Raw genomic sequence first — 26,440 nt, forward strand, 5'->3', positions numbered from 1 at the left:
TCTGTGTTGACTTTTGCTGAGACTCGGAGAGAACCAAATGAAACGACTCATTGAAAAATCATGTTTACTCCGAAAGCTAGAACATGCATTTGAAGCTTGGTGTGGTTCAAAGCGATATGAGCTTCATAACCAAATATCTGCAAAACAAATATAATCTGTAGGCAGGGACAAGATTTTTGGTACCTGAAATGCACCCAAAATCCCTGTGATGTCTGAGTTGTATTGAAGAGTCATGTTTGTGCAAGCTTTGCATGCAGGTAAATAGTCTCCATAAAGAACAAAAGTAGGATTTCATTTTTACTGAAGGAATAAACGGGTCTTGCATGGGGAGTGCCTTACTTTGCATGTAACAATATTTACGTGGCTTTTGTGTTGTGTGCTAAAGTGGCATCCACATGGACGACAGGACTCAAGGTTTCCCAGGAGAAGAGTGGATTATAACAATATGCTCGGAGTCGGTGGTTTAATTTTCTTGTTGCTGATGAGACACGAGTTGCTGTTTCCCAAACCGCTGAAGCGAAGGTGTTGAAGTAATCCAAATGTATTCTTTAGTCCCCTTTTACAACAATTCACACTCTCGATATAGAAACTGCATTGTTTAAAAAGAAAAAAGAAAAGTATACCGCCACTGGGATTTGCACCCTTTCTAATGTCAGAGAATCCACAGTCACACCTTTGTAGAATGCAAGAGTCGCACATCCCTCTACATTTTAAATTAAAATGACCTAAAACTGGAATCGCACCTCAGTCAGAGCGTGCACTCAAGAGTCTTTCTCACATTCTCACAGTGGGAATCTTTTTGCCGTCATTAAAAAGCACACACATACACAAGTTTATTCTGTCACTGCACACATGTACGCACAGCGCCGCAGCTAACGGGCTGGCAGAGACAGCAATGAAATAAGAGGAGAGAGACTTAATTGCGACTTCTAAATTTACATTCAAACAAAGCCGAACACCTTCAAATGATACTTGCTTGAACAAATGCAATTGTCTGTTATTACAGTGTTATTCCCCCTGGTTTTCACTCTACACTGCCTGTTTTGTTTTGTTTTTTTTGCTTTGGGCTTGGAGAAATGCTGAATAGGAGCGAGGAGTGATGGAGGGTTGTTTTGGAGGGAAGAAATCATTCCTCACCTCTTTATATTTCACTAATAGCAGTGACTGGATTTACTGATGGACGCAGCCAGTCATTCACCGTGCCTTTTTCCTTAAATCGTAACTCGTTTTTCTATTTAATCCTCGATACTTCATTTTAGCTTCTGTGAAAATCTTACAACCCTGCATCCAAAAAAGTACGATGATAAAAGGTAAATGCACAAATGTGCAAATTATCCAAACCATATGTGTAATTGAGTATAAAGGCATAAGAATGAAAATCATTATTTTTTTTATATGTACAGTATATTTGAGTCATTCTGATTCCAGCAACTGTCCAAAAAGTTTCTACAGGATTAACAAACAAAAAAGGCTGGAAAATTGTCTAATCCTTAAAAAGGGAAATCACCTGGTGGAACATTTAGCAACTCATTAGCTCAGTTGTCAACAAGTTGGCAAGAAGAAGAGGCAAAATCGTTCAGAAATAAAGGTGGGAGTTGGGGTTCACCCCACTCTTTGGAAGATTACATGGTCAGATAGTTCAGCAGTTCAAAGAGATCATATTCTTTGGTCTAAAATTGAAAGGAATTTGAGGATTTCATCATCTATGCATGTCTTATCATTAAAGGATCGAGAGACACCAGAGAAATTTCTGAAAATGAAGACAAGGCTGAAAACCAATTTTGCCATCACCTTTGGGCCCTCGGGTGCCCCTACGTTAAAAAAAAAAGGACCTGCTTTTTGTGGTAAAAAGAACTGCACAGACTCAGAAACACTTCCAGAAACCATTTGCCCGCTGCATCCAAAAAAAAGTTCAAACTCAGCCATGCAAAGACCATCCTGCAATATATTCTCAAGTGTTGATATTTAGCTCATCTAATATTAACAAAGGTGGGTTTTTGTTTTTGAAACTAATCCAAAACCTTCCAGCTTGGCCATGTGATGGTCTGCAACTGGGGGAAATCTGCACATCCCTGGGGGACACGGTTAATGCTAATCGATAAAGTTTTGGAGAAAACTTTCAGTGAAGGTCTTGCTTATTTCAGCAAGACGATACCAGACAGCATCCAGCATATAATCCAGCTGTAGCAGAAGGAGTCTGCAGGCTGCCTGCAGCCCAAACCTGTCACAGAGTGAAATTTTGATATGGAAAAGAACCAAAGAAAATAAATTTTGAGCAGCCAAACACAGTGTTAAAGGAATGTGATGCAACGCTGTTGTAAACATGGTCCTGGCCCGCCCTTTTTGAAACTGGCATTACATTCAAAATGAGCATATCATTTGCAGAAACAGGATTTTACAGATATATTCTCTCTGCCACTGCTTTATAAAGAAACCATGTATTTGAGGGTGGCAAATTCATCACCTTAAAAAAAAAAACCCCTACAGATATAGATATAATTTTTAATATAGTTTCCACATACGCACACTACAACACAGCTCCCTTTTATTAGCCGCGACTGAGTTTGTATGGAGGTCAGGTGCTTGTGGGTCTGCAGTGAGCATCCATCATGGCTCTGCCGCTGTGGGGCAGTTTCCTATTTTCCCCAGCTTGTGAGCACCAAATGCTGCTCCAACAGCGCTCGCTTCCACACTGCAGCAGACGGAGCCAGCTCAAGCCATCTGGTGCTTACTCCCTATATACTGAACTTGCTTCATTGGAAAGGGGGGGGGGAGAGGTAATACTCTCCTGTAATATTGATTAGGTCTGTGAAGGGACCTGTAGACTTGGAGAATACTGAATGTATTTTTTTTAAGGAGTCTTTGCCTGTAGCTTCAAAGGGTCATCTCTGTGGAAACCAAAAATAAACTCCAGCTCCAGGTTTGCTCTGCATCTCCTGTTTTCAATCCTGCTCCCCTGCCTCTCTGATGCGAAGTAGATCAGGGATGCAGGCACAGAATAATTCATTCCTCCTATCGATATCTGGCCGCTCACGCCGATATTTACTTTCCACTCTCTAACTACGCTGTCTTTAATGAGGAAAGAGCACCTGGGAGTTAGGGAATGTCATAAAAAAAAAACCCCACACTGAATGAGGCTGATTTTATGCGGGACTTCTCGATCTCTGTTATCCTAGTGTTGAAGTTCCAAGCTTAATCAATGAACTGGCGCTGGAGTGTTGGTGAAAAACCCTCCTGCTTTGGAGTGTTGACATAAATCAGAGCTGCTGCTTGCGTCTTATGTATTTTGTGATTGGAGAGAATTTATGACCGTGCTAGAAAACTGCTGCAGCGTGTGTGCACGCTCGGCCTTTAACTGCACCAAAGCTGTAGATGATTTGTAGCCCACGCTATCTCCTTGAGTTTTACAGCCACAGTACATATTTTTCTGTCCACAAACAAATAGATAACAAGAAGCCATGCATTAATCCTAGAAGAAAAAAGAAACAAACCCAAAGCAAAACTGCTTTTGTTCAGCCCGGCGTCTTAGCATTCGAGTCGTTACGTTGTCTGTGTCCAAGCGTCGGAGTCCTGTCAACCCTGACACGTGAAGCTACAGAGTCATTCTTCACTTTGGCTTTCTTTTTTTTGCGTGTCCCCTATTTATCTTCTTTAGACCTGTCACACTCAAGGAGACCAGGAAGAAGTAAAGCTTGGGACCAACGTGGCGTTTAGAAAATAAAACTCCCCGCTATTTACAACTGAGGCACGATTCAGACTCTCTTCAGAAGTTCTTTGACTTGTTTATTGTTGTGATTTTGTTTTTTTGCCTCCTCCCATTTCTTTTTCTTATTATACTCTGCTCTTTCCATTTCCCATATGTTGCTTGCTCTCTAGTTTTGCTGTAGTTTATGGCTATGTTTACTTTGAGACAGTAAATGCCTTTGCTGATTTATAAGGTCCCATTATGCCTGGGTGGGTAGATGTCGCATGTTGCGGTGTATTGCTATTGGTGTGCTTTTTCCTAAAAACTGACCCCTCTCTCTTGCTGTCTTTCTCCTTCTGTCCTCTCGTATATCTTGCTTTTTTTCATTTTCTTTCATTTACAGTCTGGATGACAGAGGTGAGCTGGTGTTGATTCCGTGGGACGAGCAAAGACACAGAGAGATGGACTGGTGTGAGGCAGAGGAGTGCAGGTAAATAGGTTACATCACCCCTGAGGCGAATGTACTGATTTCTAGCTCTGTGCATAAAGTATTATTAAAGCCAACAGTTAAACAAATGTGACGTAACGCGTCATAATTAACTCAGCCCGTGTCCGGGATAACAAAGCCCCTCGCAGTGTAGAACTGTTAAAATTCATGCTCCAAACAGGCCAGATGCTTGTGCTGGCATCATTTTGTGAAACAACACATGACATCCTATTATCCAAATGTTAAACACAGCCATAACCAACTAATACCAAATCTTGTTGCACTGCCAATTTATGCCATTTGCCTGCTTCTGTAGGGAGGCCGGGCTTCATTTACAATTTTATTTTTTATTTTTTTTGTTGCTCGTCTGTTGGGAGTCATAACAGCAGTCGCACACTGTGGTATATTTGGCCAGAAATTACAGGATGAATGTTTGATAAGGTGATTGGAGCAACATTCCTGGCAACTAGGTTTAAGGCAGTGTTTTTTTTGGTGGCTATGTTATATCTCTGCTCTTCCAGCTCTGTTTCCCTCCTTATCTCTCTCCCCTCTCTTTGCTCAACTCCTTTACCATTGAGTCAGGTGATATTCTGTGTTTTTCTTATCAAAAATCCTACAATGTTAAGACTGTCTTTTAAATACTAATATTTTGGCATCCCTCCCTGTGCATCTGGTTCATAAATGTGTTACTTTCATTTAAAAAAGGAAGAAAAAAGAAGCAAACAAACAAGTAATTTCCTAAAGCAGCAGGGCACTGTAGGTAGTAGATAAATTGTACATTTTTAGGGGAACATTTTCAGCAGAGGATCAGTTGCTTTTGTAATTATTCAGAGCAGCACGATCCTCTCTGTGCTATGTTTTTGGGTAACAAAATAGGTTTATGGCACAGGAGTAAGGCTTTGACTTTTGGCTCCATAAAAAATAATTGTATCAGTGCATTGTTTTAATCTGTTTGTAAGATTTTTTTCTTTTTCTTTTGATAAACACATAATTATGAATTAATAAAAGTCATTTTTCTCTCATTAACTGTTCCCGCTCTAGCTGATTAGCTAAAAATCATTAAAGGAATAAAGTGAAAATGCAAGGGAGCGCAACTCTTCATCCATGTTTTTTTCTTTTTAAGAGCGGTGCTGGAGCAGAATTTGTTTGACGATGACAGTTTCCTGTATGACGAAGCCTCAGACCTGCTGAGATTCCGCACAGCCACACCCTCCAAAGAGCTGCTTACTGATTGGTACATTAGCAGAGCCCAGGATATCGACTCTTGCTCCAGACAGGTACAAACATTCTGTGTATCCGCTTGTAGCTTACAGTCAGTCACTATATGTTTATTTTACTATGCAAAAGTGTTGAGCCACCCCTCGTTTCTTTCACATTTTTCTAGGAAATTTGGCAAAACCAGAGTTTCAACAATTCTAATGAGCCTGAAAGTCAATATTTGGTATTCTTACCAATTTTTCTTCAGCATAGCCTGCACTGCCTTCAGCAAGCTTTCTTTTAATTTCTTTTACTAAGTAGTCTTCAGGAATAATTCCCCAGGCTTCTTGAACATTCAAAAATCTTCTTTGGATGTTGGCTGCCTTTTGTTCTCTGTCGAAATGATGTTGAGGTCCGAGCTCTGAGGAGGCCAATCCGTGACTGTTAACATTCCTTTTTATGTTTTTCTATCCACATATGCTTTACTGGATTGGGAGTGTATTTGTGTTCATTGTCATGCTGAAAAATGAATCCATTGTTAATGCTTTCTAGATGGTATTGTATGGTGGAACAAAAGGAAAATCTGATGGTAGTTAACTACATCATTTGACAAGATCTCCAACACCACTGGTTGAAATGCAGCGCCAAACATTGATAGAGCCTCCATCGTGTTTTAGAGATGGTCTTAGACACTGACTGTACCTCACTCCTGACCTCCTCTGTACATAGTGTTAATGATTTGAACCAAAAATTTAAAATTTGTATTTAACACTCCATTAGACCTCTTGCTGTCATACAATTCTTTCTTTCCACTAGTCAAAATATGCCTAATAATACAATTTTTGTATATATACAAAGTTGTCTGTTATGTGTAGACACAACATTCATTGCTTGATCTAGGTGTCTTTTTTATGGTTGAACGATTCAAAGGTCAGTGTTCAGTGGCTTAACAGACAAAAACATTCTTCTGAAAATAGTCGAGTACAAGGACTGGATTGAAAATCAGTAAAAAAAAAAAAAAAATGCCAAGAACTGTTGCTCCAGAGCACTTTAAAACATTACAAGAATTTCTTACTTTGACCTGGAAGCAAAATTTAATGAAAGATTGCATCTTACCCTTCCTGTGACAGCAGAACTTTTACCTGACCTTGCAGACTGTAATAGCAATAAATGTTTTCCCGCTGACCTCTCATGGCCTTACAAAGCCTTTATTTGTAATTTCAACCTCAACGCTCAAGCATTCAAGCTGTTTTAGAGACTAAAATGATCAGGTGACCTCGCAACTTTTCAATTAGTTTGTTCATCCCTTATTACCGATGCAAATCATTTCCAACTGGTCATAGTTCTTCTGTTAGGGGAAACCTTTTACGTAGACTGTTAACGTTCCTTCTGCTCGATTGGATCTTACAGCTGGGCAGCGGCAGAAAGGAATTAATAGACATCTGGCTATTGAAAAGACAATTGGTTTCGCACACTTCTTTTAGATGATGAGGGCAGAAAAATATAACGACTGCAGACTGCAGAGGGTATGTTGCCTGTCTCCATCAGTCAAGGTCACTTTGATCTGATCTGTGACAGTTATTATCATATTTGCCATATGGACTTCTAATGAAGAGAACCCGAGGCTTATGTCATCCGCGTTCTGATGCTGCAAGTGAAAAATAAGACTTGATAGGACTTGTTTAGTGGAGTAATGGGACGTAAACGCTAGAGCAGCCCGATCTCTCCACCCACACTATCCACGCTGCAGCTCCGTCCCCTTTTTACCTCCATCAGAGTGATGGATCAAGGCTGTCACAGCACTCTCTTTGTCTTTGTGAAAGGACTAACTAGGGTGCAGTCATATCTTTCCCCTTCATTTCTCCGTTTTATCCCTTCCACTTGCTGTAAAGAGGCTGGCGAAATAGAGATTTTGGGGTCCATTGCTCATTTTTGAAGACAACTGGGGAATCGTGCCTTTCATCATCCACTCAAGAGAGAAGGAAAGGGAGAGATTCGAGTGCATGTGTAAAAGGAGGCCTTTGTTAGTCTCAAGGAATCACACCAATTCCCTCTTTCATTCTCTCCCTTGTTCATTTTTAATTAGACCTCATCTTCATTTGCTCTATCACATCTTACTCCAGGAGTCTCTTTGGACTGTCCCGAACTCTCACGTCTCTGGTTATTTCACACATTTAGTTTTTTCTTCACACGAGCAGCAGTGACACAGAAATACATCAGAAAATCTCTGCTGCCATTTGCTGAAGTGTTCTAAACCAGTCACAAAGTGGCAGGAGGCGAGACACTGATGGGAAGATTGACAAGATGACTCAGAGAGAGACACGAGCTAGGGCAAGCAGAGAATGGAAGTGCAGCCGAAAGAGGAGATAAATGCTGGGCCGATGCAACAGCCCTTGTTAGGTTAGTGTATTACAAACACAGAAAGAGGAGAGGGCAGCACAGATAGGTGTGGAGATAAAAAGGGAAAGCAATCTCATGGAAAGAGCTGTCTGTGGGGAAGAAAATCACCAGTTATAAGGGGGTAAAAGGGTAGGAATAAAGGATATTAAAACCAAGTGGTTGTTGTGCTGGCAACGAAATGGCACAAAATGAGAGGGTGGCTTTGAAAACAAGACAGAGCGTGGGGAGGCTGGCATACAGAAAAGGCAAAGGGGCAGGCTGGGAGTTCAAATGGAGGCTAGTGTGGTGACTGTTAGTTCGAAGAGGTGGGAGGGAAGGGAACAGGATTAAAATTGAGCAGAGCTGATGAGAAAATGTAAAAATTCCGTTTGAAAGAAAGGAGTGTGATAGGACGAGGGTGAGAGACAAAGAAGCATCAAATTGAGTTGGAATATTACAGTGAAGAGTGAAATCTGCCGTTGTGGCGAGGGGGGGGAGAGCACAAAGAGAGAGGGTCGTGTTACAGAAAGACGAGGGGAGGGGATGGAGATGAGGTCGTAATTAAAAAGTGTGAGATTTCAACATCTGAATTGTCTGTGGTTAGCTGGGGAATCTATCTCTGGAGAGCAGGGAGGAGCGGAAAGAACAAGGAGGATCTACACTCACAGTTAGATCAATAGACTTCCCCCTCTCATTGTATCTAATTGCTCAGACTCTGAGTCAAGGTGATTTGGGTTTTGGGTTGAATGTGTGTGTGTTTGTGGGGATACTTTTTGCAAATGAAGACATGCAGTTATTTATTCAACAATAAGTAATGTGTGTTGAGATAAGCTGAAGACAACAAGATTGCATTGATTGTGTATCTGTGTTTCTGTGTGCCTGTGGGCACTTGTGCCTTTGTGTAGGAAAGATGCAGCAAGGATGTGTGCGCTGTCTCTAAAAGGTGTAGAAAAGGCAATCATCACCGCAGGACCCAGCAGCATCTGCTATTGATTGGCTAACATCCACAGGTGGCCGAGCATCAATTGGCTGGGCGTATTGCCGGCATATAGCTGGTTGCATATTGATTGGTTGCTTTTCTGGATGGAATTGTATCGATTAGGAGCAGCAGGAAGCCCAAAACCTCAATGTTTTATTGCTGAAGGTCTAATGATTGGATATTAGTAATGACTGACAGCTATTATTTGCTTTTGGATTGGACGGGATATTGTTTTTTCCACGTCCCAATCCAGTTATCTCGGCAACAATTTTTATTGAACGAACATTGCTGCAAACAGGCTTTTTATTTGCCTTCTGCCCAAGTGTCATGGTTAAGAGGTTGGGTTAGTGTGTGTGTGTGTGTGTGTGTGTGTGTGTGTGTGTGTATACACAGTTTGGCCCATAAGTATTCAAACAATAATGACTTTTCTAGTTTTGTTTCTGTACACCAACACTATGGATGTTAATTGAGCAAATCCATAAGTGATTGAAGATTTTTAGCTTTAATTCAAGGAGTTTAACACACCTTCATCAATAGAAGCACGGAGGCTTTAAAACAAGGCGAAAACCACTGGTTGCACAGAAGAAGAGGAAATTCGGGACAGAACATCTCAAAGAGCCTGCACAGTCCTGGAACACATTCTTTGGGAGTGTGAAACCAAGATTAGCTTGATTTCATTTCTATAGATGCCCCTAGAGTCTTCTCATCTAACTCACAACATGAAACTATTAAAGTGCTCCATAAATTACATAACATGCTCTCTGTTGACACATTTTATTGCCATTCAAGTTGCGGAGTCAGCAGTCTAAGCAGACACGGGGTACCAATGTGCTCTCCAGCCAGGTGAGAGATGTAATCTCAATAGCGTGTATTGGGATCTCCTCCCAGTAGGACATAACTACTCCAAGTCAGATGCCTGAACCACCTCCACTGGCTCCAGAGTAGTGACCCCTATAACTAACCTATTCAACCTGTTCCTGTGAGAGGGTGGTGTTGCCCCAAAGTATGCATGGCAAATTTTTCATCACTGTTGACAATTATGCTGTTGGTGGTTTATGAACGCGTTTCTTTTGTTAAACAATGGAAGTGCTGATATGCTCTTTATCATGTAAGCTAAAGGCCTGAGACAACAGATCTTGGTACAGCTGGCTGGAAATTCGTTCGTTCTTTCTCCCACGTTGCCAAAACGGCAGCCACTGAGTGTACAGTGCATTGTTTCACACTCGACCGTTTGACCTTTATCAGGTCTTTTATCACAACACCATCTGTGTACTTGTGATACACAGTGTGAACGAATGCATGCACTGAAGATATTATGGAAGTATGAAAGTACCCAATCTGAGGCACAGTAACAGTGTGTTTAATATCTCACTGACAGTGCTCGTTCCTTAAAACGTCCAAGTATAGGAGACGTTAAGAAGTTAGTGAAAGTGTGATGTTGACCACTGATCTTGTCTTTTTTTTTTTTCTTTTTCAATGTACTTTTAAGTAGAATTCATGTAGTCAGCCTCCTCTAGCGTGTTTTTCATTTGGTTTTCTTTCTTTCTTGTCTCAGGTGGACTGCGCCCTGTCGCTGGTGCGTCTTGGGAAGGAGCGGGAAATCCCCGGGCTGGAGCGATTATGCGATGACTTGGTCACCATGGAAACACTTGTGTATGAGACATCATGTGAACTGGGTCTGACTCTTAAAGATTTTCAGCAGCTCAGCGACATTGACAAACTCCGCCTGCTCATGAAAAACGTACGTGACTTAATTTTCCACCTGCTTAACTGCACACTGGGAAAGGTTGACCCCCACCACAGAAACGGTTATACTTTTAGCTGCACAAAATCATGTATGCACAGCAGGTCTGGTAACTGAAAAGCTCTGTACAAAAGCTGGAAGATAAAATACCAATAAAAAGTTTGGACACATTCGGTACGTGTGTCCAAACTTTTTACTGTTTCTAATTGTCTTTGTTTTTATCTTCATTATAATGAATGTCATTCATTTCATAATTTCTTTCTTTTATCCTTTTCAAATGCAAATAATTTCTTTCTTTTTTTTTCTCAGTTGAAAAACGTTGTTTTCCTCACGCGACGCTGTTAAATTGCGTTTCCCAGCCCGCTTGCTTTGTTTCACAGCCTGTCTGGGTGTTCATTGTCTGAACAAATAGAAAGCTTGCCTCCCATTTCTCTGCCATTACATTTCTTCATACAGTTCCACGTTATAGTTACTTTATTGTCCTTGATTGTTGCTTAAAGAAACATAATTTATGCTAATTGCAACTAGAATAGGCAACAAACAGAAAAATTTAAAAGACTAATTGAACGGCAGCCTCCAAGTAAATTAGTTCCTTTTCATTCCTGAAATCACTCATATTTGATGATACGAGCTTCCTTTCCAACAGCAACATGAGAGCTATGAAAGCTATTCTATATAGCAGGTACTACAGTTACAAGTCCCCTTGGAGTACATAATATGAGCTGTCCTCTAAATTGTAGCTAATAACTGCCAGCTTTAGCCTATGAGGCCCATTGCCAGTAGTATCTGCCACACAGGCAGGCAGCCAGCAAATGTTGTTGACTGCACTAACACATGCTGTTTGACTGGTACTCCCTCTGGACGCTCTGTGTGTGTATGTACATGTGTCTGTGTCTGTGTGTGTGTGGTTGTGTGAGTTTGAGTGTTTACCAAACTCGCCTAGATTAAATCTCCCTCTTTGCCTGCGTCTGATGTCTTTCTTTATCAGAGAGACAGTACAGCAAAGCAAAAATGTTGCGCGTGGGTGTACAAGTTTGCATTTAGCATTCAAGTATTTATTTATTTATTTTTTTTCAATCTCATTTTCCCTGCTGATGCTCTCTTATCTGTATATCCTGAGTCAGAGCTGTCGCAAGGTGGGTGCAAGGCCTTGCACGAACTTGACATGCATCTGCTCAAATCACATCGCAGCCCACATACTGCAGCTATTATGGTTCAAGTTCAGGCTTAATTGCATGGCACAATTTCATGTAAATGCGGTTTGAAGTACTTTGCAATTTTCTAACAAACATTCAAAAACAGAGAAAAAAAAATATTCGACTAACTTTCCTTGATGTTCCACACACACGCACACACTCATGTCTTGCGTTCTTATCTGTAACACAGCACCATCGTGCAGACATCCCATCATTCCCAAATTCATTCTGCAGCTTGATAAACACACAGCAGTGTCAGTATTATTGTCTTGGTTAAAAGTTTAAACTTTTGGACTACATTCACTTTTAACCCTTAATTTGCCAGAAGAAGCAAAGACTAGCTTTCTGGGGATATGAGGTGAATCGTGGTTGCAGAAAGCATTCACAAGATAATGCTGTCTGAACATGGACAGGAAAAAAATCAGCCGTGTCAAGATTTTACAATGTACACATTTTGATATCGATTACTACCCAGAAAGACACATTAAGACAAAGTAAAACCACCTTTAGTAGTAGTTGTGTCTCCTGGACCGCTTTACGTAATGATGATACTCAAACTTATACACACACACACACACACACACACACACACACACACACACGCGCACACACACACACACGCACACGCACACTCATAGTCACAAGCTGAGAGCAATACCAACCATGCTGTTGCGGCTTGTAACAAGGAGCACTGCAGCAGATGGTATGACCCCCACAGAGCCTTGATCTCAACATCTTGGATTCAGTCTGGATGCCATAAAGAGACGGAGACATTCGAGATGGCATAAATCCACTGAAGAACTGTGGCAAGTTCTTCAAGGTGATTAGAACAGTTTACCTGCCAAATCCCTTCAAAAAATAAATAAATAAAATGAGTATGAGTACCTCTTAAAGGCAAAGGGTGGCTGCATCAAATGCTTATTTGATTTTTTTTTCTTTTTACTGAAATCCATATAAAGTTAATTGATCAATAAAAACTGATAATGGCTTTTTATAAAGCATTTTTATAGCGTCATTACTTTTAGTGCCCTAATGCCAAATGCCAAAAAGTCTTCACTGGTACAGCATCACAAAATTGCTGCTCCCAAAGTTGGCTATTGGAGAGGATGCTGTAGGAAATTTATAGGTGATTGGTGCAAAATCTGTCTTTTTCACTGTGGAAATTAGCTCAGCTTGTGCTATGTAACTGCTTGGTGTTTGGATCAGAAACCTGGTGACATGTCAGCAGGCTCTTAAAAGCCAGAAAGGCTTAGCTCAGTGAAATATGTGTGTCTCTGTGTTGATAGTTTAATCAGTGTGTGATTTAGAGAAAGCTCAGACCCCTTGTTATTTGTGATCAGTGCAGTATTTCCATTATTTCCATGTAGTTCACAATAATTTTTGTGCAACTGACAGATTGGCTTTCTAAATTTAGCCCATAGGAGTATATGCTATATGACTGCAAACAGAAAGGTATATAACTCATTAATAGTCTTTTATATAAAAGAAAACAAATGAATTTAACAACCATTCCACCCAGAGGTTCTCCTTTATTGGAAGAGCTAAGTTCATTTTATTTACATAAACATGTAAATGTAAAGCGCAACAAATGAAGAGCATAAAATCAGTGACTAGAGTTTCTTAGGCTAAAATTCCTACCAGTAGAATACTACTCACTTTAAGTGAATTATCTATTCAACACACTAGGTCACATTATTTTTAGTATCCTGCCTGAATTGCATCTTTAAGTATCTTTAATTTCTTTCTGTTATCAGTCCAGCACCGAGCACTACGTGAAAGACTCCTTCCAGTGGATGGTGCCATTCCTACATCGCTGTGAGGGACAGAAAGAGGGTTCTGCTAAATCTCTGCTCAGAGAATACCTGGTCAGCCTGGCCCAGGAAGACCTCACCCTGCCCCTCATCATTTTCAAGCACTCCAAACCTGATGCAAGTATCCGTATACATACACACACACAATGCACAAGTGTAGTCGGCGTCACACTTGGGTAACCATAAATGGAGAGACAGGAAAATGAAAGCACATCCACGCAGACATTGCAGCTCTGGCTGTTTGTGTGATGTCAAGGCCGATGTTGTTGCCCCTGCGCTGTAAATGCTGTATTTATGACCCCATAAGGACGCAGCCAAGGACAGGTCTCTGGGCCATTAGAAGCCATGAACCACACACACACAAACACTCCAGAGGAAGAAAATGCTTAAATTGATGCAATGCCTCAGTGTGTAGGTACAAATAAATTACGGGGTCAATCACACATTGATATGCACATACTGACTCTTATTCTTCTCTCCTCCAGTGCCAGCAGAAGATTATTGGGGACCCAGACCAGCTGATGGAGGTCGCTTTGGAGTGCATCTACAGCTGTGAGAGAGACGACCAGCTCAGCCTGTGTTATGAAATCTTGGAGTGTCTGCCACAGAGGGGCTACGGGTCAGACGCACGCATCCACGCACACAAATCGCACACAAATTGCACACACACGATGCCGTGCACGATAACGCACAAGTCAATAAGTCAATTGGGCATATTCTGGTAATGACAGAAGTAAGCTTTATACATTAGATAAGCCATGATATAAGGATATTAAAGCAGTCCGGCGCTGCCTCGCCCACAAGAATACATTGCTTCCAAGCAACCCACCTTTTTCCTTTCCTTTCACCTTTCCATCTCTCTTAGGACCTATCAATAAACCTAACTACTGCCTTAGGTGCTGCTCCTCTCCCCTTGTAACTTTCTTTCCCTCCTCCTCTTCTCTCTTTTACGCTTAGCTCTGACTCCAAGGAGCCATCAGTTAGCGTAGCTACAGTCTACACAGTATTTCCTACCTGATGGTATTGCTGTCTCTGCCTTTCTCTCCCCCACCTCTTCTGCAGCACATTTTATTTCATATAGCAAGAGAGGCTGTCCTTTAGGTTCCCCATGAGGCTGTGTGGGTATGTAGTGCATTTGAAGGAGACTGAGCGGATAGTGAAGGGCTGAGGATGGGAGGGGGGGGGTCATTAGAGTGTCAAGAGTAGCTGAAATTAATCCTAATGACTTATTCTTGGAAGAATTATCCATCCAGTGTGCACATTATTTGAGAAATTAAATGACCACTTTTGGCGAGCTTTGTTGTTTATTGTTCACTTGCTACAGTATGACAGCCATGATTTTCAGCAATTAGATCTTTTTCCTTTAGCAACTGGCTCACGTAGCTCCAGTTTGATATGCATTGCTGTGAGTGGCATGTATTTATTTCCCCTAAATAATGCCACAGTGGGGATAACTGTACTGAAACAAGTCACTGTTATGGGCAACAAGCAATGTTTGGTTGGGGACATGATTTCAGCCGCAGTGCAGCCTTCCACTAAACTGAGCAAGTGTAACGCAGACAGATAAGCGTGTCGGTTTTACATTTTAAAGTTGTGAATTAAAGATACATTTTTTTAGCACATGTCATGGTGAGTTATCGATCATCAATCTGTCCATTTACAATTCACAAGAATTGTCACTGATGAGCTACTACATCATTGATGTTCTGGTTTCCACTTTTCCTTATCATAATATTCCATAATATTATTAATGTAGACTAATCTAAGCTATTTGCTGGGTTACTTTATTTAAATCACAAAAATGTATTTTCCCTCCTTAAAAAAACATGAACATAAACCTTTTTTATGATCTTATTAGCATTTCTAAGCAATCAGCAACAAACAAATTGTTGGATCTGTTTTTACCTTAATGGCACACTAGCTAATCCTGAAAAGCTACTCAATAATGTATACATTGCTAGCACCCGTATTAATATTACTTCTTTTACTATCAGTGAAGTTTACATCGATAAATGTAGCTATTTTATTGATTATCCAAATATGAGCACTGCTATTACTTTACACTGTATTTAGCTAGCTATTTGTTTTCAAAGATATACCCATGATCCATTTAAATGTGAAAAAGCTTCTCGTTGACAAATTGTTAGCAGACTTATTATAGTTTTGTATCCTCTAATGACATTTTATTTATTTATTTTCTTTGTTTTGTTTTTAGTTTAGTTTTTATTAGATTCAGTGTTAATTTTAGCCTTTTTAATTCTTCTTCTTATTGTTATTATATGTAGGGATATGAAAGAGGCAACACTTATAGAAATCAGTGCAGTTATTACAATAAAAACACAGAACCGTTTGAATGCTGTTGACTCACAGTCTTGTAAACATCCAGTCTCAATAAACATGCCCATCCATGCCTCATCAGGCATATTTTAATTTAATTGAATAGAGTTTTCCAAGTTTGCAAAATTGTTTTATTTAGTTAATTCCCCCCCCCCCAAGAGTTTATTTCCTTTATTTCTTTTTAAAAGTACCAAGAAAGTACCAAGTAGTTGATCTTTACAAAAAGAGCACAATGACAAACTTTTTTTTTTTCTCATGGCGCAAAGTAAAAAGAGGAGAATATTTAAATAGGATGCAGAAAACTGATTTCCTTATGTTTGCGACACGTGGTTTACTGCTAGTTGCATTGATTTTTAATGCCGCTTGATATTAAAATGAAGGAACTGACTACAGCTGTTTCTAGAAACAACCACAACTTTTATAGATCACCCCCAGTATATTTTACTGTATATTGTACAAGTTACCCTCTTTATGTCTCTCATTTAATATTTAATTGCTTTATAATATATAATAAATTGCAAGTTTTAATGAACACTCCATTAAAAAAAATCGCTTTATGGTTACACTTTTGCTTTCGGTGAGCATAATACCCATATATGCATTTCAGACTAAACATTTCCTTTCTGCTAGACAGGCCAGCTTTCTGCAGTGTTTGGTTTAGGAGTGCTGCAAGGTGCTATACTGTATATGCAATGCTTTCAATTTAGCATTTCTCTCAGGAGTGATGTGTCTGACTTACTAAGCTGAAAATTGCTACCCCGGCCAAGAATATTACAGATTTCTGCAAGCTAGGAGAGAAACCATGACTTAGTAGTTTCAACCCAATTTTCTGATATTTCTTGTGAGACAGCTTAATTAGGTCTAAATCTGCTCAGAAGAATGTAACGTGCGTTCACCCTTAGAGAGTGGGAAATCCAAAAATGGACAAGGGATTAGACAGTGATTGAGGAGAGGGAAAAAATAGAATGAGGGAGAAATGGGTATTAAAAAGAGGAAGAGCTGGAGGTGGAGATGCACAGACAGTCAGAGATGGGGGTGAAAAAGCAGAGAAATGGAAAGGTCAGATTTTTTTATTTTTAAATGAACAAATAAATAAATAGATACATTTAAAAAAAAAAAAAAAAAAACTCACTCGCTCACTGACACACATTCACAGTCACTGATGCTCATAAACAGAAGGTTGTTTCATCAGGGTCAGTACTCTAGTGGGGCGCAGGCCAGCCTGACCCAAAATCCTTTGCCTCAAGGCACAGCATCATGGGGTTTTATTTTTAGTGGAAAATCAGTACAGCCTCACTGGTTGACCACATACGCACACATTTACGGTACAGTGTAGAAACTGTACTGCCATAAATACGCACACAGGCATGCGCTTGGGGATTAGGCGTACACTTTATGATGCAAATCTTTTTCCTACTTTGCGTTCTACTTTATTTATTCCAATTTAATTTTAGTAACACAGACTTACAGAGAAGTAACAACTCTTTTTGTGTGTTTTATTGTTCTACAGGCCACAGACAGACATCACTCCATCACTCCATGATCAGGTGGACAAACTTGAGAAGCACCTGAGGTAAAGTAATACAGTCTGTCAGCTTTCACTTCCTCCTCTCTCTTGTTGTCTTCTGTCAGCACAAACAGTTGGATTTACAAGTCAGAGCTGGTTCCAGACTTTGAGGTATGAGGATTTGCTGCTTTTTCTTTTCCTGTAATAGACTCGATTTAACATTGTGTGTTTTGATCTTACTTTAAAAAAAAAAAAAAAACTTAAGTATTCACACTCCAATGTTTCTTGTCTGTATTTATTGGCAGGGCACATAAATTGTTGGGAGGAACAGCTCTTTAGTTTTTGTGATTATTGCTGCAATGCTTTGGAAACGTTCAATGTGTAGAAATGCTTATTGCTTCCCTCCCTTTATATGTGCCTGATTGGATGGGGGTGGTGGGTGGGTACACATACAACTTGCGCACATGCTCAGTATCAAGAGTCCGGTGTGTGTCCCATGGCACAAGCTCAGGCAATTTCTCTGTTACAGGTTTAAATCGGCCATGTGCCTCTGTCTCTCTTTCTCATCCACCCTGCTCCTCAGGGTGAACTTGCAAACACAAAGCACTGATGAGGAGGAAGGATGAAGGTGGGGATTGGGGGAGGGAAGGAGGGCAGGAGCCTGAAGGAAATGGGAATGTGGATGATGAGGAGGAGGAAGCAGCAACAGGAAGCAGCGTTAAGGCTTAGTGTGTCCTTTCACATACAAGTTTACTCACATATTTGCACACAGACATAGGCAGCTATGCACAAACACACGCCGGGGTGGGAGGTGGGGGTAGTGTGTTCGTGTACGTTTGTGTTGAAGCGCAGTGACTCACACGCTCGTATCCAGATGAATCAGGCAGTAAATGCAAAGTGTCTTCTTACCGAGCGCCTCCAGAATGAAAGCCGTTTTCAGCTGCTGCCACTTGCTGGTGCATTAATATGTGCATAGGAACATGCAGACCCCCCCTCCTCCGACACACACACACACACACACACACACACACACACACACACACACACACACACACACACACACACACATGGACACTTCACACTTGAGCAAACATGCACACACAAACACAGTTGTAAATATCAGGGCTTGTTGTATGTCTTACACTCACACATATAGCTACACACACACACACACAGAGGCACCTGTTTACTATGGTAATGAGTTGCAGCAGAGAGTGAACATCTGTAGCAGCACGACCCTGTTGAGGCTGGTGGTGCCATGCTAATCCCTCACCGACACACATGCACACACACTTTCACTGTTTCTCTGTCCCTTGGTCATATAAGACTGCATGCATTCACGTGCTCCTAGGTGCTGTCACTTTGACGTGTAGTTTATCACGCTGCTCTTCAGTCTTGCTCTACGTTTGCTCCATCTGCACCGCGACTCGCAAATGACTTTCTGCTGCCAAAATAATAAACAGCTTAGAGTTTAAGTGTCTTCTGTCTCTCTCCCTTGGATCGCTCACAGGTATCATTTTGCCATGTTTTTGTCTTGCTTGGCGTTTCCAACTGTGACGCTTACTGATGCCAGTCATCCTGTCTTTGTGTTTTTTGTTTTTCCTGAATTAATGTTTTGAAAAATGTAACTTTTGTTTTTTCGTTGTGGTTTCATTGTGTGATTTTCCTAATCTTAGTTTGTGTGATCATATTAGTGGTTTCCCCCTTAATGACAACAGTGATTACATGTTATATTTGTCCATCTATTCCAATGCCTAACAGTGTGGTTGAGGTTCTGGAGAAACATGGTCTACAGAAGCCCATCTCGTATGTGAAAAACAGCCAGAACAATGACGAGGAAGCCCACCAGCTAATGGTCAAACTGTGTCGTCACACCGGCCGCAAGTATGAGCTTTGAAAAGTACACATGTATGAATAGACACATAGAAATAAATGCCACAAACATGCTGAACGTTTGTGTGTGTCCAGAAACCCTCCAGTGAGTGAGAATATGTGGAGAGTTCTACTACAGGACCTGCTGGATATGCAGCAGAACGTTTACACTTGCCTAAAACCAGAGACGTGCCATCAGGTAAAACACTTCAGCAATATTGGGAAGATTTGTGTTGGCAAGGTGCATCCAGTATTCACTCTGATTTTAATTGGGATTCTAATTTTAGCTAGAGACAGGTGGATCTCACTGAGGAACCAAAGACACTTTTTATATTTATTTATTTCACTCCAGTTGAGTTCATAATTTTCAAAACTGACATCAGGCTGTACTGTGGAAAACTTGAAATTAGCTAGCTAGTGTGATCACGATCTCATAACAAAAAGTTTTATTGTGGGTTTTGTAAACTTTTTGGCAAAGAATATTCACTTCAGCTGGCTAATGGGATGAACGCTTGTTTAGAGCAGTTCCTCATTAGCGTTATCTTGTTGTCCATTATTTATATACAGTTTTATTCAAAACACGCATTATCCATAGGTTGTTAGGACTTGTACTAACATTAAACGTGTAATTAAATGTGTTAATGTGCCTGCATTTTCATTTTGTGCCTTCGGTGACACTGTGGTCTATAATTCACACATTAAGCTGCATGTTACCGCTCTCAGGGAGAGTTCAGATAAAATACTAGAGTGCTACAATGTTACAACTTTTGTTCGGTTAAACGCTGCCTCTCCCTGCATAATATCTCTCCTCCTCCCTGACCGCTGCAGGTTTTTGTCGAGTCCCTGCTGTGCTCCAGCCGAGTGGAGAACATACGCCTGGCAGGACAGCTCATGCACTGCTCCAAGGTACATTAAATAAGACGCTCCTTCGCAGAATTACACTCCAGCTTCACCCTGGGTTGTCCGAATATTAAACTGCTTATTAATTAAATTAATTAATTTCACTGTCTCACTAATCCCCACATTTCGTATTAATGTTTCCAGGTCAGTCAGGATGTTCCTGTCAGCTTGTCTTTTCGGGGTAAAGGTTATACTCTGAAGGTGGCCTATGACAACAGCGTGGAATTAGTGCTGGCTGCTGCCAGGGAGTACTTCAACTCATCCAAATTGCTAACAGACCCCTGCATGGGGCTGGCCAGGTGAGCAGGAAAAGAGAGAGTATTTCCTTTCCCCAGTTCTTTATCTTTAAGGTATTAAGGTAAATTAATTTCAAAACTTGTACAGTAACTACCAAAAAGAAGAAGTGTTTATTTGACACAATGTTTGCTTCTGTGTAGGTAGGTGAATGTTATTGCACTTCTATGGCACTTATGACCAGGAACAAAATAATGGTGTCTCATTATAATTTTTCACCTACTACATGAACTGTATACACAGTGCCATGAGTTTTTGTCCCCTAATGATTTCTTAGGTTTTAGCTTATTTGTCACTCTTGCACGCTTTGGATCCTCAAACAAGTAAAATTAGACAAATATAACTCGAGTAAATAGAAGATGCATTTAAATGATGATTTCATGTGTAGGGAAAAAAGATATACGAAAACAACCAGTTATTATTTTTATGGGGAAATTAGCATTTTCTCAATTAATAAATAATTCAAATTATCCTTTAAAAAAACAGTTTTTATTTAAACAGGCTATATTTCTCCAATATTAAAACTGATTGATGATCTCAAACGTTTAAGTGCAAAAACCTAATAAATTAGCAAGGGCCCAATACTTTTTACAGCAGTGTATGTATGTGCATGTGTGTGTGTTGCTGGCCTCTGATCTCAGAGGGGGGCCGGTGGGTGTCTAACCTTGCCGTCTGTTCCTAGTGGGGAATTGGGACAGTAATTGGGTCGTCATTCATTTATAGGAACTAATACAAAGACCCCCCTCCACACGTTTGGACATCACCATCAATTGTAACACTTCCACTGTGTGTGCATGTAAATCTGTGCACGTGTGCGTTATTTGGGTGAGGGTGTTGGATAAAACATGGTGTGTTAAATGTCTGTGGTGCTTTGAAATTAATAGTCCACACATACTGGCTGCCCACCAACTAATGGTCAGACTGTGTCCTTTAGATTAAAATAACTGTTCCACAGACACACATTTTACCCTGTGTGCTAAATAAGACACGCACTAGGACAGTTAAACAAACTACACCTGACTTTGCCCTAAACAAGTGTGGTCAGTAGCAACGGGCAGAAGGACAAAGAGACTCGACTTAAAATAACATGGGGATCCCCTGAAACCGATAAAAATCTTTGCATCATAATTTTCTGGGAATAAACACACAGAAAGATAAAGAAAGAAAAGAACAAACATGATAAAACAGATTAGTACATGAATGAATTTACATATATATAAAATAAATATTTGTAATTATGCAAAATATAAAAAAGGGTATCCTTTGCAGTGATAAAACAACAAAGAAATTTAGCTGCTAGCATTGGCAGAGCAACGAGCAGTTTAGAAGGGCACAGTCACCATGGTAACTTGAGCCGATCAGGGTGCAGACGGCTAAGTGATGCAGTTTTTCGGACAACTTTTACGAAGGAGACCCCGAGTCTATAGACTGAATTAGTTTTTTGTTTTTAAAATCTTCTTTATTTCAGTTTTATTTATATATATTTTATTTATATAGCACTAAACCACAGCGATAGCCACCTCAGAGTGCTTTATATTTGTAAGGTAAAGACTCAAGAATAATTGAGAGAAAACCCCAACAATCAGACAGCCCCTTATAAGCAAGCACTTGGCGAAAGTGGGGAGGAAAAACTCACTTTTAACACAAAGAGACGGGGAAGGTCAGGGTGAAGGGAGGGAGACAGGACAAAGTAGTGTGGAAGAATAATATTAACTATTGATTAAACAGAGAATGGTGTCTGAACACACAGGGACTGTAAAAAGGTGAATGAATTGGATATTACGTAATTGCAGGAAAGACGTCCTACATATTTGTTTAATATGTACATTGAAAGGCATATCCATCCAGAGTAAATATCTGGTTAGACACCATGTTAGGGCTGAGTACAATATTTCCACTAAGTGACCATCATAGTGACCCGAATGCTTTTTAGCATTAATATTTGCTGTTGAGGCTGCGTAATCTAAATACAAAGTAAGTGAAACATTACTTAACACTAACCTGCCACATTTAAAACTGGTTTGATCTAAATTTGATCAGTATGGTCGGTCAGCTTCGCTTGAGGTAAACACTTTTTGATCTTCTTCAAAAGAAATGTGAGCCTTCATGAGCAGGACTCACTGTGGTCATCTGAGGGTATCCCTGCTCCTTTTTTTGCAGGGCTTATGAAAGTTATTCAGCTGTTATTAGCTGGCTTAATTTGGAAAAAAAAAATCATCCTTTACTCAGAGTGCTTTTAATGCCTTTGAACACTGTTTACTTTTTATTACTATCATTTTCTGTTTCCTTACAAGGACTTTGATGACATTTCTAATATGTGCCTCACAGCAAGAAGATTAGGGCTTGAATCCAGCAGCCGGCTGGAGCTTTTTATCTGTGAGGGACGCGTTCTCCGGTGTCATTGAGGGTTCTCTCCAGATACTCCCATGGTCCAAAGACATGTGCATTAGGTTAATTTGTGATTCCAGATTGTCCATAGGTGTGAATGTGAGTGTAAAGGGCTCTGTGACAGACCGGCATCTTGTCCTGCTAAGCAGCAGAAAATGCATGGACAGACTAAAAAGAAAAACAAGTGTTAGTGTTGGGTGTTAAAAGTAAAGAAATCCTTTATTTTGGAAAGGATTTCTTGCTTCTTTTGCTTTTTTTTTAGCCCGTATATTACCAGCTTCAACGGTCTGAGCAGTTACCATACTGCTTTTGTCTTTTAAAAGTGAAAACTTTTTCCTTATCATCCACTAATTATATTAGTTTAGCATTTTTGAAAGATTCTCTTTAATATTTCCATTTCCTGTGTATTTTTGCTTCCCATCTCCTGTTTAATAAATGTGTTTATTTTTCTATGTTGTTCTTTTTCCCAATCTGCTTATAAACTGCTTCCTGTAACACATTAAGTGTTACTTCTTCGTTGTCATTGTTCCAGAGGTAACTTCTAATAGCTTGTTGAATTTTTTCCCTAAATCTTATATCCTCTAATTAGGATTTCTTTAATCTCCATAAATCATTACATCTCCTTGTTTTCATATTACTGGAGCATGATCCTTAAGTCGTACTACTTAAATAAGCTTAATTTAATGGAGTTATGTTGCAATTTTTGTGAAAACATGCAGCTCAAAATGCTTCATATTGCAAGAATAAAACAACACAAAGAAGAAGGTGTATTTGTATGATCCCACAACTGTTATCATGACTGTGCCAAGAAGGACTGGCTGTGAAAAGAAATAAATGAGGAATGGCAGTTGAAACCTGTCACGTTATAGTCTGCATACATCAAAGTTTGATGATGTATCAAAGTTTATTAAATGGGAAGTCCCCAGTCTGCAGACACTTTTGTGTTTTGTCGTTGTATGTTCCTTACTTTTTACCTCATCAGCCATAAAAGGCTGATGAGGTATTGTTGTCATCCTGCCGGGCGGGCGGACAGCGTGGACACCCGAGTTTTTAAATTGGATAACTCGAGACCAATGCGACATAGGACTTTGAAATTCTACTCCATCTACTAAAAATCTCAAACCATTTTGAGTCCCGGTAACCTTGACATCAAGGTCAGATGAAGATGTAAAGTTTTCTGAAAAATCTTGTGAATGTGATAAATGAAGAATGTAGTCACCTGGGTTTTTTTTTTTTTTTTTTAAATTGATGGCATACGTTTAGCTACTAAAAAACTGAAACAAGTTTGAATCTCAATGATCTTGAACTCAGGGTCGAGGTTAGAGGTCAACTTTTCTGAAAATCAATTAGAATTTTCAAATGTATACCATGGGTGCATCTAGGCTAGTGGATCTAATGTATCTAGGTAAAACTGTACTGGTGGCTGCCAGTGTTTTCTCCTGTAGCTCAGGAGCAGGTCATCTACTAATTGGGAGATTGGTGGCTGCTGGAGTCTGAATGCCATATATGTTAGATAGAAATCACCTATGCAGAAAAAAGGCGTAGCAAAAATGCTTGTGTGAGTAGATGTGAATGTATGAATGGTATGGATGTATAAAGCACTTTTAATGGTTGCTACTCATGCTGAGTAGAAAAGCGCTGTATAGGAGCCAGTCCATTCACCATTTACCTTCTCTTTCCCCTCAACCCTTAAGCGGGGATTGCTGCCTCTCCATGAGCCTGGCTCTGCTGGTTCTGCTGGAAGCCTCTTCCTGTTAAAAGGAAGTTCTGCCTTCACCAAGTGCTGCTGATAGGAAATTGCCTGATTGTCTCTTTAAGATTGTGGGGTCTTTACCCTACAATTCGTAGGGTCTTGATAGGACTTGATGCTTAAGTTGTTAAAACATCTTAGTGAGGAAAAAGAAAGGAGGGAGATAAGGCAGATGTAGGCCCAGCAGGGATGATTTTGATCCTTTTTGTTGCTGGTTGTTTCTGTCGTACGTGTGAAAGCTCCTCTCACAAGTCCTCGTGTGAGTAGGAAAGAACCTGAGTGTATATGACACAGAAATGTTGGAAGATAAATGGGGAAAAAAACCAGGATGTCAGTACACTTCTGTTTGATGTTCTGGTGCAAATGAAGGGCAAGGTCTGTGCTGCTGTGCTCCATTGATAACTTCTTTGCAAACTTGTGTTCTCGTGTGTCTGTTTAGCACAGAGTAGTTAATCTGGAAATCACAGTGTACATGCTGCAAAGCACATCATGACTCTTGAAAGCGAAATAGAAAATTTTTTTTTTTCCACTGATGTCTTTTCTAAGGCTGTGTCAATACACAAACACACTCACACACGCTCGCCTGGAGATACTTCACAGCACGAGTACATAATCAGTATGCCCTCTTTCTGTCTCTCATTCGCCCATCCACAGCCCTTTCCTCTGCTCTCATCCATGCCAGGACAAACCTCTTGTTCCTGGCAAGAACAGCAGCCATGCTCAAAGAGTGGGGAGCTGCGTGTGGAGTGCTTTCCAGAGTGTGTGTGTGTGCGCGCGCGCGTGTGTGTGTACTCTACTCAACAGTTTTGAGTCAGTGTGTTTTTAAGAAGTAGAGGTTGCATTTCTCATTACACTTACAAGGATTATGAGACATTTCTGTCAGTTGTCTTTGTTTACCCACCACGAGAGTAAAACACTCTTGAGCGAACACACATCCCAAGGACAAGTTCCCTCGTCTCCGCTCAACTGGTGCTGACGTCAGAACTCTTAAGCTGCAATTTTATCTGGGATTTGTGCTATTTGCAAATTAATCATTTTGCTTTTTTCTTCCTCTTTCACTCGCTGGTATATTTTACTTTGCTCTGTATACACTTGCAGGCACACACAATTTGCGCATTCAGTGTTATATATGCGGCATGATGTGCTACATAATCCTATTAAGGGTAATGAGTGCCGCTCGCGTTTCAAGAGAAAACTGTTCTATTGTAGATCTGTCAAATTAGTCTAGACTTTGTATTTAAATCCATTTGAAAAGTGTCGCCATGTTTCTCATCATGATGTTGAAACTTCACAGACTTCAGGCTAGATAATCGCTTTTTTTCTACAGCTCTGAAATGTGTACCAATTTAAGTAAAGCCCCTTTAGTTCTTCCCACTCATTTTATCAAGCGGTAAGTTATGTTTTGCAATAGTTTTCTGCAATGCTGTTAGATTAAATGGACCGAAGGTAACTACATCACTTTTTAGGTGCATCAGCTTTTCACTGAATTTTCACTTTCTGTGCTTAGAAAAGTTAAGTTTCTGTACTCCTAAAATTCAGACTTCCTCTTTGTGTCACAAGGTCATATGATTGGGTAGCAATGGAACAAATTATTAGTCATTCCCTGCTGTTTTAACTGCTTATTATCTTCATCAGGGGGTGTCTCCAGCTGATCACAGACTGTCCTCCATCCATCCAAGAGGAACTGGACCTCATCAACGCCCTCAGCCAGCTGGAAGACTTCAACGTCAGCATTCTGCCCCTGCAAGGTAGCATGAAGCGTTTGTCTGTCTGGGAAGCTGGGAGATTTCAAATGTGCGCTTTTGTGTGTATCTGAATGTGTTGTCGGTGCGTTTCAAATGGTTAGACATTCAAATGTTCTCATAGACGATTAAAGCACACCGTTCCCCACCTCCATCGCCTCGGCTCACTGTC

At 40.3% G+C, this 26,440-nt stretch overlaps 1 protein-coding gene across 2 annotated transcripts in view; it reads left to right on the forward strand.

Annotated features, from left to right (window-relative positions):
• Window positions 1–26,440, forward strand: part of nbas (NBAS subunit of NRZ tethering complex) — a 197,495-nt gene that overhangs the window by 42,199 nt on the left and 128,856 nt on the right. For both annotated transcript variants that reach the window (XR_013971666.1, XM_080882594.1), the window contains exons 22-32: window positions 4,089–4,175; window positions 5,296–5,449; window positions 10,283–10,468; window positions 13,422–13,595; window positions 13,964–14,097; window positions 17,326–17,388; window positions 19,084–19,206; window positions 19,291–19,393; window positions 20,023–20,100; window positions 20,239–20,393; window positions 26,162–26,274. Coding sequence is in view for 1 of the 2 variants with exons in the window: in XM_080882594.1 (XP_080738720.1) it covers window positions 4,089–4,175; window positions 5,296–5,449; window positions 10,283–10,468; window positions 13,422–13,595; window positions 13,964–14,097; window positions 17,326–17,388; window positions 19,084–19,206; window positions 19,291–19,393; window positions 20,023–20,100; window positions 20,239–20,393; window positions 26,162–26,274 (1,370 nt within the window). In the remaining variant the exon portion in view is untranslated. The remainder of the gene's footprint in view (window positions 1–4,088; window positions 4,176–5,295; window positions 5,450–10,282; window positions 10,469–13,421; window positions 13,596–13,963; window positions 14,098–17,325; window positions 17,389–19,083; window positions 19,207–19,290; window positions 19,394–20,022; window positions 20,101–20,238; window positions 20,394–26,161; window positions 26,275–26,440) is intronic.

Source organism: Rhamphochromis sp. 'chilingali' (genome assembly GCF_963969265.1).
Source record: "Rhamphochromis sp. 'chilingali' genome assembly, chromosome: 5".
NCBI lineage: Eukaryota > Metazoa > Chordata > Actinopteri > Cichliformes > Cichlidae > Rhamphochromis > Rhamphochromis sp. 'chilingali'.